We start from the raw sequence: 17,110 nt of genomic DNA on the forward strand, positions 1-17,110 counted from the left end.
GGTGCTGCACAGGTAAAACATAACTACTACAGTCTCAATCAGAGCAGACACTTTCTGCTCTTGTTTTTGAAAAAGAATATAAGGTGAAATAATTACACAAAATAATGACAGACTTGTCTGTGTGGTTTCTCGTTATTGAGAAAATACATAGACATTTATTATCTAAGCTTATGTGGCTCCCCAACCAACATGGTTGGTTGAAACGGCTGAAGTACAGTAATAGTATTAAGTCTTTCTGAGCCACCAGATAGTGCAGTAGTACAGTACTGCAGCTTGTGCACCAAATCTAGCTGATTTATATAGGTTAACAGAAATTAACTTCATATGATCAGAAACAATGTACCTTTTGGAAGATAAACTTTTGTTTTATAATAGAGAATGCTTCTCTGCAAAAAACAGAAAAACAAGTATGTATGTATACAAGGCACAAGCATTGGGTAATGAGGGTCTGAGATATATTAGTTAACCATTTATATATATTTTTTTTTAAATCCCATTGGAGGCTAAATTATGTTTTATAGATTTCAAGGAAGAGTATAGGACTATACCCCTCCCGCACTGAATGTAAGATACTGGACCCGTTGGTAGCAATATTTAATGACCTTCATTTGTGCAAACACTCTTGCCAGGAAGTCAACTCCCAGTGTCAAGAAATTAAAAATACATAGGCCACAATACTGGTATATATCAGTTTAACAAAAATCTCAATTCAACATTTAAAATTCATAAAATTCAGATGGCTGGAGAATGTCATACCAGAAACCATTATGCATGCAACAGTGCTTGTTTTAGTCAGAGGAAAATAGTATTTTTCACATGTTGGCATCAATACAATAGTGAGCTATGCTTCTGAAAAGTGCTAATTGAGACTGGTATGCGAGTTATTGTTTTGCTTTCCCATGTGAAACTTTACTGTCTACGTATCTGCTTCTGTTCTAGGAAAAATGCATCCATGTTAGCTTCAGCATTAAAAAAAAAAAAAATCCCTGAAGTAAGAAAGCTTCAGGATCTTGTAACCAATCCATCTGACACCAAATTCCACAGAGATAACATGGTGTACATTCTTATCTTCAAGTTGGTGTCAGAATTCCACCTTGACAAGTAGCCAGAAAAAACAGAAGAAACTTGAACTCAAGTCTAGGTGCTTAAAAGGAGGTATCGGTTTTGTATTGACCGCATTAACATCTCATGATTGAGGATAGTTTTAAAATTAACCCTCCTTGTAACTCAAGTAATTTCAAGTGTAGGGGAGAGCACCATCATCATCTAGTGCATTCTAATTCCAGGAATCCACTTCTCCACAGCCTTACTCAACTGCAATCCCATGCCTCTCTTGTAAGACTTTGGAACAATGAATTTATCTTACATTAAGTTAATGTAAAATGAACTGTCTTCCTAATATCACAGTAGCTGCCGTGTTAGTCTTTATCCACAAAAACAGCAAGGAGTCTGGTGGCACCTTAAAAACTAACAGATTTATTTGGGCATACGCTTTCGTGGGTAATGTGTGTCAGTATATTTATGCCTGCATCTGTAATTTTTTTTTACTCATGGAAGCTTATGCCCAAATAAATCTGTTAGTCTTTAAGTTGCCACCGGACTCCTCGTTGTTTTTGTCTTCCTAATGTGAAAGTTAATTAAAATTACCATATATACACATTCATTAGCCCGTTCATTTATAAGCCGACCCCCAAGATGGTTAGGTAAAAATAGCAGAAACTGTATGACCCTTTCATAAGCCGACCCTATATTTCAGGGGTTGGCAAACTTTGGCTCCTGGCCTGTTAGGATAAGCTGCTAGTGGACCTGGACGTTTTGTTTACCTGGAGCGTTCACAGGCACGGAGCCCCTCAGCTCCCAGTGTCCGCAGTTTGCCGTTCCCAGTCAATGGGAGCTGTGGCCACAGGGAGCCGAGGGGCTCCATGCCTGTAAATGCTTCAGGTAAACAAAATGAGAATGTATTAGATATTTAATTCAATGATTCCATAGAGTTTAAAATCAAATTTTGTTGTAGACCCATTTATAAGCCAACCCCCACTCTTTGATAAGTCATTTTTACCAAAAATATTTGGCTTATGAACGAGTATATACATTAGTTAATTATAAATAACTGAACAAAGTTGAAGCTAGAAAAATGTCCACAAAAAGATGAAATAGGTGCCAAATAAAGAAGGATGTTAATCCCAGACATAGAAAATAATCAAGTAGTTTTGCATGACAATATGAAGTTACTTTATCTTTTAGCGCATTAACATAGTTTTAGTCAAAGGGTACCAACTGGAAGTCCTAGAGAGTAACTCTTTTTGGTTTATCCACAGAAGAGGTACAATATGAAGAATTAGTTCAGCTTCCCTGCCCATTCAAATCCTTATCTTTGTCCCAATGCATCCAACAAGGGCCTATATCTATAATATTAGAGCTAAAATTAAAAATTGCATTTGGGAGCCCAACTCTTCAGCTCCTGTTTTTGAAAATCATCGTTGGGTGTCATGTAGTCAGTCAACTGGGGATGGAGACCAAACTCATCAAGTATATTAAACATCTATCAGGTAGTAATTAATTCCAATCATTAACCTGTGATAGACATATGATATGGAGTTTTGCCTATATTAGTTAATCCTGATATATTCAGTCCAAAATTAATATCTGAATCAGAACAGGCTTGGCACTTTCTAGTAAGCTATGGAAAATTCATCTTGGAGAATTTAAGGTTGCAATCCAGCTGCTCTCTACCCTCTCAGGATCTAGCCAGACCGGTACAGTTACCAGATTCTAATATAAAGAGATGCCTGGATTTGGATGATGAATGTTGAACAGAAAGGGTCCCACTATACTAGAGATCTCAATGGCCAATATAAGTGGGAACAAAATTAGTCTAATACTGTGGGATTATCAGGATCATGTAACCCATACCTCCTCTCCATTCTTTAAGGTCAGCATACTTAAAGCCAACAATTTAGTGCTCTCCCACTCAGTGAGATCAGGCAATTGTAATGCAGTATGACTCAATGGGTAAGCCTATCTTCTTTTGCACTAGGAAACTGAACAGTACAAGTACCTGGCAAGATATTGCCCAGTCCCACACTTCAAGCTTTCCCAACAGGGGAAGATCTTTTTCCTTTCTTGTTGATGCTGTGGTCCAACTGATTCAAATTAGACCACAGTTTTGGGACACTACCTCTGAAATCTCCACTTGGTGCATCACAAATGTATTTGTTTTCTGGAAGTTTCTGAAGCTTGGACTACTATAGGGAAGCAGCTCACCTAGTATAGAAGCTTTTTTGTATGATCTCCCAGCCGAGGTCTGATGCAAATGGTCACTTGAACAGGAGGATTTTGGAAGTTCAGAGTTTAAATTTCCGTAATCCTCTATCAATCCTAGCTTATTCATAGATTTTAAAGCCAGAAGGGACAACTGAGCATCTACTCTGACCTTCTGCATAATGCAGGCCCATAGAACTACCCTGAAATTATTGCTGCTTGAATTAGAGCACATCTTTTAGAAAAAGAGAATCTTGGAGGGAATTTGTTAAACGGATGCATCCATAGTCTGTTGTCCAAGACCTGGTCTCTGTTCTTTGAGGGTGCCTCCAGATGCAGTAGGCCATGGTATCTACAAAACACTGCTTTGACTGAAGACCCAACATCCTTCTGTATCTGATACTTTTGTGAGGAACTGGAAGCTCTGAGCGTCCATAAACTCATTTAACTTTTCACTTCTAACAGGTCACTTTTAGACAAAATTATATAATAGATATCAATGAAGTACTGGAGGAAAATATCCTTGATAAATTTTAGAAATAAATTTTTTCTTCCAGTCAAAGCTGCAACAGGCTATGTTGATCTAAAATTATTTCTATATAAAACCAACTGCAAACATTGATCATATCTCACTTTAGGCACCTTGACAAGCATGACAAAAGGAGCAGAAGAGGTAGCAATGAACTTCTGCATAAAAACAGTTTGATTTGTAATTATTAAAACAGATTGGAGACGAATGCTTTTAAGTAGATTTCATTCAGCATCTTATGACACAAGAACACACCTTCATTCTCTACAACTGAAAACCTGAACCTTAGGTTAAAAGGTAAGGAAGTCTGAAGAAAATAAAAAAAAGTGTAGGAAGCAGTAGCTGTCAATGCTACATCTGGTAGCTCGGTGGGCTACCAAGCTACAAGCAAATTTGTTCAGCTTTGTCAATTCACATATGACACTCACAGCAAGAAAGATTGATGCTTTAGCTAAAAAAGGCTAAAAAACCCCAAATTACTTTTTAACCACTGAAAGTAAAGAGACTAGAGTCCGTACCATGGCAAAGCCAACATCTGCTTTCTTCAATGCTGGACCATCATTAGTGCCATCTCCAGTTACAGCTACAACTTGTCTCTGCTCTGAGACAGTGCTGTCAATTATACCTAAAATGAAAGCACACAAAGATTTGAATTTCAGCATTGGTAATTACAAGTTTGTGGGGCAGCCTGACTGTAGTGCTCTGTGTTTATGCACAATACTTAGTTAAGATGGGCCAAATACTCCTTAGGTGAAAGGACTGGGATGTGAGACATGACCTCAGGTATTGAGATCATCAAATTTTAACAGATACAATGGGCAAGCCTAATTTAGTTTTTAAAAAGCCTGAGTCCGGTAAAAACTTGCATTTTGAATTTTTGAAACATTGAATGAACATGCACTTTACCTTTTACCAATGTGTGTTTGTCAGTGGGTGAAGATCTTGCAAGCACACGAAGCTTTGGCCAAATCTTATCTATTCGCTCTTGCTCTATCTGTACAAAGAATGCAGATTAGTTATACTGTGCAAGTAAAACACTATAAAAAAGACAAATGCAACCCTACTGAAAAAAACAGACTAACCTCTCCTTTTTCATTACGTATTCGTCTGTTGAAGTCTTTGCCCTCTAAGCATATGAAGTCCTCACCCGGATTCAAAATGCCACATTTTGAAGCAATAGCACGAGCAGTGTTAATGTTGTCACCAGTGACCATGCGCACCGTTATACCAGCACGCTGGCATTTTTTTATTGCATCTGGTACCTGTTTATGCAAAAAAAGCTTGTTATTATAGTTTTCATGTTGATTGCCTAGTACTTGTCCTAGCACCACCAAATAAAGTAATGGGTGATTACAGTAAATTCCACTACTGAAAAAAGATGCACTGTGTTCTTGACATGACCCATAGTAACACAATGTGACTGTATGGCCACCTCTAGTACTGGACTGCATAAAGAAGTTTACAAGTATTCCACTTCCTCTGAGATAATGGCCTTAGCTTCCGCCTCAAGTAGTAAAGGTCCTTCAGATCAAGGTTCTTTGTTCAATCCCCAACAGCTGACCAAGCAAAGCTGGTGTTCTAACATCAATAATTCATGTGTCTATGCACAGACTTCTTTTCCCCATAAAATTTAATTTTCAAATACATTTATTTTCTTTTTAGTTATCACTTAAAGAGCCTCACGCAATTGACCATTATTGTGCATTTCACTATCAGACTTTCTGCAGAGCACCACTATGAAATAAATTGTATACTTTAAATATCTGCAAAGAGCCACATGCCACGTTAGTAAGCTCTGGTGTTAAGGTTTACAAAAACAAATACCAGTATTTTATTCTCTGCATGTTTTATGATTTCACCATTGTTTCCAACTGTCAGTATGCTACAGTTGGTAGTGCTCACTTTTGGGATAGCTCAGTGGCTTGCTAAACCCAGGGTTGAGTTCAATCCTTAAGGGGGTCATTTAGGGAACTGGGATAAAAAAAATCTGTCTGAGGATTGGTCCTGCTTTGAGCAGGGGGTTTAGACTAGATGACCTCCTGAGGTCCCTTCCAACCTTGATATTCTATGATTAGACTCAAATCCCACCCTGGGATTTGTTCTCATACCCATTACTTATACTTAAATGCATTGTGAAGTGTTACTGTTCTCCTGAAAAGATCTACAAAGGAGAGGTCTTCTTTCCTTACCTCTGGTTATTGAGACCCTATAAAAAGATACAGAAGACAATGGCCAATATTATTTGGTCCTAAATAATGTTGTTTCTAATGTCCAAGTTTGTGAATGCATTACTACTGAGTGCTTACTGATTGTTCCATTTGCCTTCCAGGTCACTGTAGAGGGCTACAAGAAAACACTGGCAATATGAAAGTCTTAATTATTTATAGTCTCCATCTATCACTAGGTTCCTGGACCACCTTTCATCACATAAGCAACATTAAATCTTAAGCACAGTAAATAAATGAGACTTTTTTGGTAAACAGTCCTGTAAAGAATGTCAAGAATCCAGATGCCTAACCAACTGATATAGGTGAAGATTTATTTTAGCAAAAATACAGTTTAAGAGTTGCAATGAATTCACAGTTCTTCCTACCTCAGGCCTCACAGGATCTTCAATCCCTACCACAGCAATGCAGGTAAGACCAGTGACAATATCATTTTCATTGTCCCACACTGGCTCAGGTTCTCCTGCTGGGAAGTCTCTGAATGCTAGACATATAGTTCTGAGTCCCTCAGAGGCCATAGGTTCAATCACAGTTTTTATAATATCATCACGGTCCCTAGGTCTGAATGCCTTTGGTTCACCATTAGCACTCAATATTTTGAAGCACCTAAAAAAAGAATGGAAGAGGTGACTAAATACCACATAAAGGTATTAGTTTATGGTAAGATTCAGAACCACATAAACACCTGATAAAATGAAATTGTAATGCTCACAGGCATAACTAATCATTTTCCTCAAAGGAAAAAAATTTTGAGTCCCTCCAAAAAGGCAAAGGAAGGTGGTGTCAACCTTACATTAACTCCCCCTCATATACGCACTATATTTTGGAGGCACTTAAAATGGCAGAAATTGAAAGTTAATATATTAGTCTGTCTGTATTGTACTTCTGTGTTTTGTGTTCAGTGAGAGATCGACAGTGAGGAGCTCCACAGCACAAAACAATGCCCAAAAGCAGCAGCAGCTATGGTGGATGAGAGTGCATAAACTAACATTACCTTCAAAGAATTAAAACTCTCTAAACTGGTATTTAGATAATGCTCACTCTGACCAGCTGAGTCTAAGAAATTTACCTCTTGAGCAATATGAGAACCAGGCCTAATGTTTCCCGTGGTACAGGAGTAGGATTTAAATCAATTGTGCTTATCAATTTATATGGTACTTAATTTGGTCTGACAACAAAATATCTGCCTGCAAGACATCAGACCAAACTGCAGTGATTTTAAGCAATGTTTTTATAAAAATTATATTTCTAAGATTAGCTTCAGACTTGTTGTTTTTGCAAGTCTGAGCTTTACATCTACATGTATAACGTGAACACAAGAAAAACCCCTTTCCCATGCCCCGGGTGCCCTTGTGTTATGAATTGTCTGTGTATATTGTCGGGATTTCCAGTAAAGTTGGTAGTGAGTTGATAAACGTTTAGCAGTAAACAAGTGACTTCTCCCTACCCGCAGCAAGTAAGTGGTGTAGTCATTAGTAAGGCAGTGCCAACAATCTGTAAACTGAACCACAAGTTCTCTTTACACAGACTACAAAGGAAAGCATTACAATAGCCCAAAAGCAGTTTATCACTTCATAGGTTTATTCCTTCATCACTTGAAATACTTTAATATAGTATTCAACATTCATTAAAAATCAGCAGGTAATTTGTTTCAGAAAGAAACAAGTTTAGAGGATCTGACTAATGAGGAAAGAAATATTAGGTGTATTTTTGACAGTAGAAGAGTTTGATTTCTCATTGCCAGGAAATACAAAAATAAATGTGTTTCCTCCTCAAGCAGCAAAGCACTAAAAAAAAAAATTCCACTTAAAACTTCAAATACATTGCAATACAGTACAATATACACTAACTCCAGAAGCATAAGAAAGATGCTTTTTAAATATTAAGTCATAATTACATACAACTGAGTAGATGTGTTAACATTCTAAAGTACCAAATGACTCAACCATTCCCCACCACCATTATAGCCAAAATATGAATTTCAGGTCTCCCAAAAAGCATTTAGGAAAACTATGATGAATTCTTAAACTACACATTTAACTCAACACTTGTCAAACAAACAGAACATTCACAAACTACCTCATGATTTGTTGAGACTAGAAGGAAGGTAAAGAAGGAAAGATGCACAACTGCTGTATATTTAAATATTGGGAAATTTTTATTACTTAAACAAAAGCTATGAAGCAGTCAAATCACAAATTCACAATGCCATAAGCTAAAATGTTTAAGTCAATAAAAATTTATGATTTTCCTTACCTTCCAAGAAAGGTCTTAAAAATATTTAAGGAGGTGATGAGGGAATCAAGCTCCTGCTAATAGTTATAGAAAGAGCAAGCGGGATGGAGGTGGGAAGTCACTGGTTAAGTAATTATCAAAAAAATAATAATGTAGAGATTACTTAAAGTATTATTCTGGCATACTAGATAGATTTCCTTATCTGCTATTTTCTTCTGTTACTTTTCACAAGACTGGAGTAATTTTATGTTTTCAGCTACTCAGGTAGCTTCCAATTCCATCTAAGTTTTCATGTCCCCTCTTCCCAACCCTGGCCAGAGGTCCCAAACCCTACTTCCAGTTTGGCATGTAGAACAGAAGCTCATGAGAAAAAAAAACAAAAAAAAACAGGAATTAAAAAAGCCACACTGTTTAAATTTGGATAAGGGTAGGTGCCTGTTACACTAGTGGAGAGACTATTTCAATTTTCCAACATGGAAAGAATAAGGACAGCGAACATTTTAATTGTCAACAATTAAGTAGTCATGATTTGTGATACTCTGTTGATGAGATTTAGCATTAAATCAATGTGTGAAACAAACCTGTGTCAATGGCTACATCCACATTCTGTGCCAAAGTGACCAGAGAAACACACAAGTTACTTCCAGCTATTGAGACACTGAAGTATAGAGAGGAGGAAGGATTTCAGTTTTACCTTTCAGAAGTAAGAGATTAGTGATCTATCTACAAGAGTGCCCATGTTGACCAGTTTGATCTAGGAGCACTGTTCACTACCAATCCAACAAGATACAATTTTTAGTTTGCAACAGCTCCCTGAGACTTTCTCTTGGATCTAGCCCTGATAAAACAGCGAGGATATGATACAGGTCCATTTTATATACCCAAGCTTTTAAAAATACTCTAGCAGATACTGGAGAATAAAACTAGTTCTGGTAACAGACTGCTTTCTTTTCAAGGAGACAGGATCTCGGTCTAGTTTTGGCAACTCGGCTCTCTTTCTGGAAAATGGCTCAAGTTCTCCCGTTCCTCCATGGAAGATTCAGAACTCCACATCTCAAAGAAAAATCCCCAAAGAGATCCTACCCATGTCAGGTTCTGCATGCCTCTTGAAGGACAGAAGAGTTTCTTCAGGCTGACATCTGCTTGGGAAAGGTCTTAACCCTGGAGTTGTGGATACAGCTTTAAAATCCTATGAGTTAGCTGGTCAGTTACATTATCACTAAATGATGAAACTGATGCAGAGGAAACAAAATAGACCAGAAAAATCATCTTAGTTAGGGGGGCATTAACTGCTGAGCATGAGGGAGTAGTTTCCTTTTGGTCACAGAAACTTAACATTTAGAGCAGTGAACTCAATCAACTATCATGACTGAATCAGAACTTTCACACTTGACATAGGGGGCCTAACTTTTGTTTCTTCTTGAAGGCTTGACTGGGCTGATGTTATGGTCTGGATCTATGTCTGACAGAGGCACTATCCTTCCCTAGAAAGTTGGCCACTGCCTGTGTCAGTTGCTCACAGCTGGGTGGGAAACACGCCGCACAGCAACCAACTAGCGACAAGACAGCCCAATGGTCTAAAAATAGGATGAGGAATTTCTCAGGTGCATGGCTGTCAACGTGAACTTGCTTTCTGGTCCCATTCACTTCTCACTTCTGACACTGTCCAGGTAAAAATGAGGACAACCGATGAGAGGGCTGACACACCTGAAACAAAATCACTGACACACAGAATGGACGAAGGAAAGCCTGTCTTCAGCTTCAGAGAGGCTTTATCTATCTTTTAAAAGGAATAAATAAATTGTTCTCAGGCAGGGCGTTGAAACTTGCCATGGGGGGGGAGGGGGAGGGTTTGTAATGGTTTGTTGGTTCTATTTCTGTCTAGCAAGCATTTTGGGGCAGTAGCTGTCTCACATCTAGAGAGAGTCCCCACTTTGCATGAGCCTAAAGCCATAGCACTGTGGTTGTGACTAGCCTTCTGCTCTGCCCACTTACCTGCTTCCTGTCTCAAAAGCAGATTCAGAGTTTGCTTAGGCATAAGAAGCAGCATGCCATTGGCTGCACCACACTTCAACTTTTATGCAAGTTTTCCCTCTTCTGCAATGTGATTATAGGGAAGCAAAAAGGAAAAGAGAAACCTATTTTACTGTTTTCCTGCTTCACTGAAATAGGAAAAAGCAGTTGTGTGAAAAAGGCAAAATATAGTAAGAGCAGCTCTCAGGATAGTAGGAAATAAGTCTTGGTTACAGCTGGTTTTCACCTTGACTAACAGGAGAAAGGTGTATATCCCAAAATCTGCATTGGTGGCAGCCAACACATAGAAGAGCCGGTACTTTTGCATGGTATAGTTTAACAGTTTTACTGTTCTCAAATGGGAAGATAAAAAGATTATCTGATTAGTTTGTCAATTACATGTACATAACATTTAAAAAAAATTAATCTTACTTTTTAAGAACTATCTCAGAGGCACCCTTGCTGAATATCCGAAAACTGCCATCAGAATTTTTTAACACTGTACTCATTGATTTTCTGACTGAGTTGAAGGTGTATACTTTGTACAGTGCCTCTTCTGGTATTTCATTTCTTACATCCTGATAATCTCGTTTTAAATCCAGAAGCAATCCCAGCAAGGCACATTCTGTTTTATTACCAACATGACGTGGTAGGCCACCTTCTTTTTCAGGAGGCTGTAATAAAAAGATGCAATTCTATTCTAGTTTGCAGAATACAGTACTCCATTATTAGAAAATTGCAAATTTACGAGCAGTAGAAGTGAAGTTATTACAATCCTAGAACCAGATATACCCTGCTTATGAATTGCTGAATTTGTAAATCAAAGTCACTCATTACAAGTGTTAAAAATCTGTATTTATAAATGCCCTGATCAAAGTGAAAAGAAATCGGCAGCTTTCATAAATTGTAAGCCAGGAAGGGACCATTTATGATTTTTCAGTCAGACATCCTGTAACAGGCCAAAGAATCCAACCCAATAGTTTCTGCATCTGATCCCATAACTTCTGTTCAAGTGACATCTTTATGGAAAGATATCCAACTTTTGATTAAGAAGGCTAAAAATGACAGAATTCCCCACATTCAAAGGTAAGTTGTTCCAATTCTTAAGTGCCCTCATTGTTAAAGTTATTTCTAGTCCAAGTTTGTTTAATTTTGGATTCCAAAAATTGACACATTATGTCTTCTCTGATAGATTAAAGAGCCTATTACTATGAGATCTCTTCCCCTTGTAGGTACTTGTAGCCATGATGAAGTCACCCATTAACCTTCTCTAAACTAACTATATTATACTTAAGTCTGATTGTAAGGCATATTTTATAGAACTCAAACTATTTTTAGCTCTTTTCTGAACCCTTTCCAACTTTTCAGCATCCTTTTTGAAGTGCTGACAACAGAACTGGACACCATATTCCAACAGTGGTCCCACTAATGCCATGTATAGGGACAGTACCACCTCATTATTCCTACTCACTATTTCTCTACTTATACAGCCAAGGATCAAAAAGAATGGCCATACTGGGTGAGACCAATGGTCTGTCTAGTCCAGTATCCCGTCTCCCAACAGTGGCCAGTGCCAGATGCTTCAGAGGGAATGAACAGAACTGGGCAACTGTTGAGTGAACTATCCCGTGTCATCCAACCCCAGCTTCTTGCAGTCAGAGGTTTAGGCACACCCAAAGCATGGTTGCATCCTAGCTAATAGCTACTGATGGACCTATTCTCCATCAACTTATCTAATTCCTTTTTGAACTCGGTTATACTTTTGGCCTTTACAACATCACCTGGCAATAAGTTCCATGGTTAACTGCATTATGTGACAAAGTTTGCCCTCTTAGCTACAGGATTGCACTGTAAGTTCATGTTCAGTTTGTCACCCACCGAAATCTCTAAATAATTTTTGGAGTCACTTTCCACCCCCACTTCCCCAAGATACACTGCTGAATCTTTTAAGTATGATCTACATTCTTTATTCCTAGATGTAGGATCTGGCATCTGGCTGCGTTAAACACACATGGTGTTCAAATGAGCCCACCTTACCAAGCAATCTAGGTTGGTCTGTATTACACCGATCTTTTCTCATCGTTATTTACCGCTCCACCAATTTGTGTCATCTGCAAACTTTACCAACTTCTTTATATATTCTTCCATGTCGATTAATTAGCATTGAGCCAATGCCAGATCCCTGTTGGACCCACTAGAAACACCTCAATTGGTAGAAGATTCTTCATTTAAACTTTTCATATCAGTTAACCCATTTTATGTTGATTTTTGTCGTGCTTTTAAACAATAAAATCTTTTCAAGGTTTTTCATTAGTTGATGCCAGGTAGCCTAATATACAGTTAATATATTCTGGACAAAATTTGCCTATTCAAATTAGAAGACATGCTCTTGCAGATTAACAAGACATATATAACATTAACAACTTCAACAGGTAGATGGTTTAGTATTTTTCACAGATTCTAGAATATTAAGATACTTGTGAGTTAAAAATTGTAGCTTGGATCTAGACAAGGTATTGTGATGCCTCTTTCTGTAACGTGTTTTTTTGGGGAATGGGGACAGTCAAGGGTACCACTGTTACTGGATATAGCGAAAGGCTTAGAGCAACTTTCCTTTTTACAGGTACAGTAACATCAATATCATTCATAAGGGTTGTTTCCTACTATTTCTCCAAAAATCATTCTTCCCATGCAAGCATATTATAGGTCCTGAACCATCCGCACAAGACAAATTGGAGCAACGCATATTCTTGGAATGAACCTCAGCACTGAGCCACTCATATGCACCTACTGCACTCTTACTGGATATTTCTCTCTCCGTACTGGCTACTTTCTGAAAATTTTCACCAATTTTCTCTACAGGTAGCAAACACATCTTTTTCACAGAAAAAGTTCTAATTTAGCTATGTATTGTAGAGTTGATATTCCCTAACATATAGATGGGTCCTGGCAAACTTATGTAATTGGCTGGAGTATTTAAGGCAAGTAAGCCATACTCTGCTATATGCGTCACAGTTTTCTGTCTACTCCGAAAGCAACCTCAACGTTTTTCCTTATTATGTATGGCATGTAATATCTCCTGAGATCATGATTGGTGGTGTGTATATGAATCAGATAAGTGGATCCCACCATTAAACTACTAGACAAAAGTAAACTAAAAAGAGTGCAATATTTATACTGAATATCAAGTTGTGCAATAGATTTGTGATACAGGCACTGAACTATTCATTTCACAAATGCTCAACATAATGAAAAGGAATCATTGTTATGAACAATGATTGAAATTATTGACCCTTAATCTATGCACTTATTCTACTAACATTACATTATCCAGGAATAAAAACTGATCAATTAAATGAAGCCACTATTTGTACTTGCATTTTTCATTATATCTAGTGAACACACTATACTGTTCTCACATGTTTATATTGTGGTAGCACCCAAAATGTGCTAGATGCTTTCCAAACGGAGGAGACAGCCCCTAGCCTGTAGAACAAAATTCGTAAGTTTATCCAAGAATTAGGTATTATAAGAAAGTCAGCTTCTTGGAGTCCATTTCTGAATCACCAATTCAAAATAATGCCACTGTAAAATAAGCAGGTATGTGTGTTTTGAATGGTTCCCAAACCAACTGAAATATTGGGGTGTCTTAAATTACTGTATGGTTAAAAGGTACCTTACCCTTAACTCAGTTTATACACATTTAAATCAGCTAGCTGATGGTCAAACATGACCATTATTTGTACAGGGTTTTTTTAGAACTAAAGATGAGTGGCCTTTTATTTTTACTATTGTATAAAATTAAGGAAATTCACTTACCAATATTTTGGAAGTATAAGCACAATTAACAGAAATTCCTGTTACAAGATGAGCCAGAGTTTTCTCAGGAATAGCATCTGGTTCTGGAATTTTTTTATAATGTTTTTCACTGACAAAAGCCTGCACCACTGTCATTCTGTTCATGGTCAATGTTCCAGTTTTATCTGAGCAAATGGCTGTTGCATTGCCCATGGTTTCACAAGCATCCAAGTGTCTCACCAAATTATTATCTTTCATCATTTTCTATGAAGAAAAAAAAAAGCAAATATGAACAGCTAGTCGCCCCCACCGCCACCAGTGCTTCAAACTTTCAAAACTTCTGACTTTTAAGGTATTGGGTCTTCAGAAAGCGCTAATACCTACCTGCAGAAGGGCAGGCCTCTTTAAAAGGTGCCTCAGGTTGGCAACCCAAATACTGACACATACAAACTCAGAAAATTTATACCCAAAAATATCATGCCACAATAAACTGCATTTTAAACATGTCTACTAGAGCCAGAGTCCATATTCTGCTGCATTTGTATGTCAAACTTAGGTGAATAAGTAGTAAAATTCCAGCGAATTACTCAAAGTGAGACACCAGCTATATCACTACACTAAGGGGGGAGTCTATTTAAGATACGCAAATTCAGCTACGTGAATAGCGTAGCTGAATTCGACGTATCGCAGCTGACTTACCCCGCTGTGAGGACGGCGGCAAAATCGACTTCTGCGGCTTTCTGTCGACGGCGCTTATTCCCACCTCCGCTGGTGGAGTAAGAGCGCCGATTCGGGGATCGATTGTCGCGTCCCAATGGGACGCGATAAATCGATCCCCAAGAGGTCGATTTCTACCCGCCGATTCAGGCGGATAGTGTAGACCTAGCCTAATAGAACCTGGGATCTGAGCAGACCACTTTCTAATAAAAGACATTTTGTTCAGCATCTACTCCTGACTGATCAACCGGAGATGAATATTCAACTGTTTCCAAAGACGAATGTCTCTGCTGTAGGAGACAGTTGCTTTACAACTGCTCTAAAAAAAAAGGGGAGGGAGCGCGGGGGGGGGAGAAGAGGACAGACATATAGGGAGGTTGAGCTCTTTCTCCCGCCCCAATTTTTAAGTTATGTTTTTACATAGTAAGATTAGCATACAACTTAAATATTTCAGCTTGCATTACAGGGTGCCCTCCATTCACTGACTGGAGAGCAAGACAGAACTACTTTGTTATATTTTCTTTTAGCCTAAAGGGCAAACTATTCAGTCATCTTAAAATTTGTGTGATGTTCTGACTGTATTTTTTTGTTAGAATTTTATTTAAAATGTTTCAAGTCAGTGAAATTTGACTATTCAAGAACTGAAATCTGTGATAATGGACTGAACAGCCAAGAGAAACAGACCAGATGGTGCAGAAAAATAGTGCATGAGTTTCACCTATAGACATTAGTTCACCTATAGACTAGTTTCAATCTTTCTAGCTCCCAAAAGGCAGTTAAGTGGGCTATAGGTCTCGAATACCAACGCTGCTGCAAGTTGCAATAAAAGTTCATTAGCAGAGCTGTATGAAAAAGCAGCACACAGTCACTGTCTGCACTATGCCAATCTCAAAGCAGTGTTCAACCTTCCATTATCACTACTGTATTGGAACAAAATAAAGATATCTAAGAATCTGAAGTTTACCAAGGTAGCAGATACCTTGTTCTAGATAGGCTCTAGATATTCTGCAATATTGACTCAGAAGTAGGGGAAAACAATGAATTGGCAAGTACCCAAGCAGACTATGAAGGATTATTGCATCATTTTTGGCTTAAATTTACTAATTAGTAATGCTTATTGGACAAGTGTGTTAGTGGCAGAAAGGAAAGCTTACACAGATCAGTGTACAATCCTAACACACACACACACACACACACACCTTTATTTTGAGTTAGTACAATAGGTTATGGCATGAATATGACAAGCATACTGGAGTGCTAAAACTATACACACACTATGCTTTACTTCATGTCAAGAAGACTATTTCTAAGTTTACATTATTCTGCCCAAGGAACCCGACTTATATTAATGCACAGAGGATTAGATACCAACTCGCCACAATGTTTTTTCATTGTACTGTACTACAGACGAGAATGAGTGAAGTAAGATTCCCTCAGTCTCCAATTAAGACAGTTTAACAGTGTAGAATTTCCTGCTTTGCATGATTTAGAACTGTTTTATGTGCCCACCTACCTTTAAGCATGCTTTTTACACATACCTTTACAGAGTAAGCCAGTGAAATAGTGACCGCAAGTGGAAGACCTTCTGGTACTGCCACCACCAGGACTGTAACTCCAATAATGAAGAACTTCACAAAGTATTGAATATAAATTGGTGTGCATTCAGCAAGCCAAGGTCGCTTCTGAACCCAGAAGGTATCAATTACAAAATACAAGATAAGGATAATGACTGTGATTGCAGACATCAACAAACCTTGTTAAAAAGAAAAGGATAAGCAGTTATTTAAAAAAAAAAATCCATCTTATCTATTATACAAATAACATCTAAAGTAAGATTTCAAAAAAAACTACCCTCATTTTCAGATTAAATACAAAAATCTGAAAGTGTTATTTAAAATGGGAAAAATAACAAAAATCTTAAGTATAAAATTGTAACAGGTAAGTCAGAAGATTTTGAGAACTTAGCTTCCAAACAATTTTTTAATCGGATATAAACTCTTACACCGCTATATTAAGATGTAAGTAATGGAAGAGTCTTCACAAAGGTGAAGGGCAAAGCACATTTGTGACAGACTTATGGGTAAGGGGAGAGTTCTCAGGAGAAAGAATAGCATTGAAGATAGCAGGCTGATCCAAAAGGATGAAAATGTAGAAGAGGCCTTGATATTTCACAACAGGACATTGCTGAGGGCAATTTCAGTGGAGTGAATGGAAGCTAGATTGTAGGGGATCATAATGCTAGTTAGTGAAAATACATTCAAGACAGGACTAGACAACATATTGATTAAGCATAAAGGCAAATGAAAGGAGGGAGATAGAAAAGTAGATGGAG

General features: G+C 37.8%; 1 protein-coding gene across 6 annotated transcripts in view; it reads right to left on the reverse strand.

Annotated features, from left to right (window-relative positions):
- ATP2B1 (ATPase plasma membrane Ca2+ transporting 1) overlaps nucleotides 1-17,110 on the reverse strand; it is a 108,194-nt gene that overhangs the window by 16,859 nt on the left and 74,225 nt on the right. For all 6 annotated transcript variants that reach the window (XM_034772589.1, XM_034772561.1, XM_034772568.1 and 3 more), the window contains exons 9-15: nucleotides 16,317-16,531; nucleotides 14,083-14,325; nucleotides 10,696-10,937; nucleotides 6,384-6,621; nucleotides 4,873-5,052; nucleotides 4,697-4,784; nucleotides 4,309-4,415 (exon numbers count right to left, since the gene is read on the reverse strand). In XM_034772589.1, the coding sequence (XP_034628480.1) occupies nucleotides 4,309-4,415; nucleotides 4,697-4,784; nucleotides 4,873-5,052; nucleotides 6,384-6,621; nucleotides 10,696-10,937; nucleotides 14,083-14,325; nucleotides 16,317-16,531 (1,313 nt within the window). The remainder of the gene's footprint in view (nucleotides 1-4,308; nucleotides 4,416-4,696; nucleotides 4,785-4,872; nucleotides 5,053-6,383; nucleotides 6,622-10,695; nucleotides 10,938-14,082; nucleotides 14,326-16,316; nucleotides 16,532-17,110) is intronic.

Source organism: Trachemys scripta, chromosome 1 (assembly GCF_013100865.1).
Source record: "Trachemys scripta elegans isolate TJP31775 chromosome 1, CAS_Tse_1.0, whole genome shotgun sequence".
Lineage (NCBI taxonomy): Eukaryota > Metazoa > Chordata > Testudines > Emydidae > Trachemys > Trachemys scripta.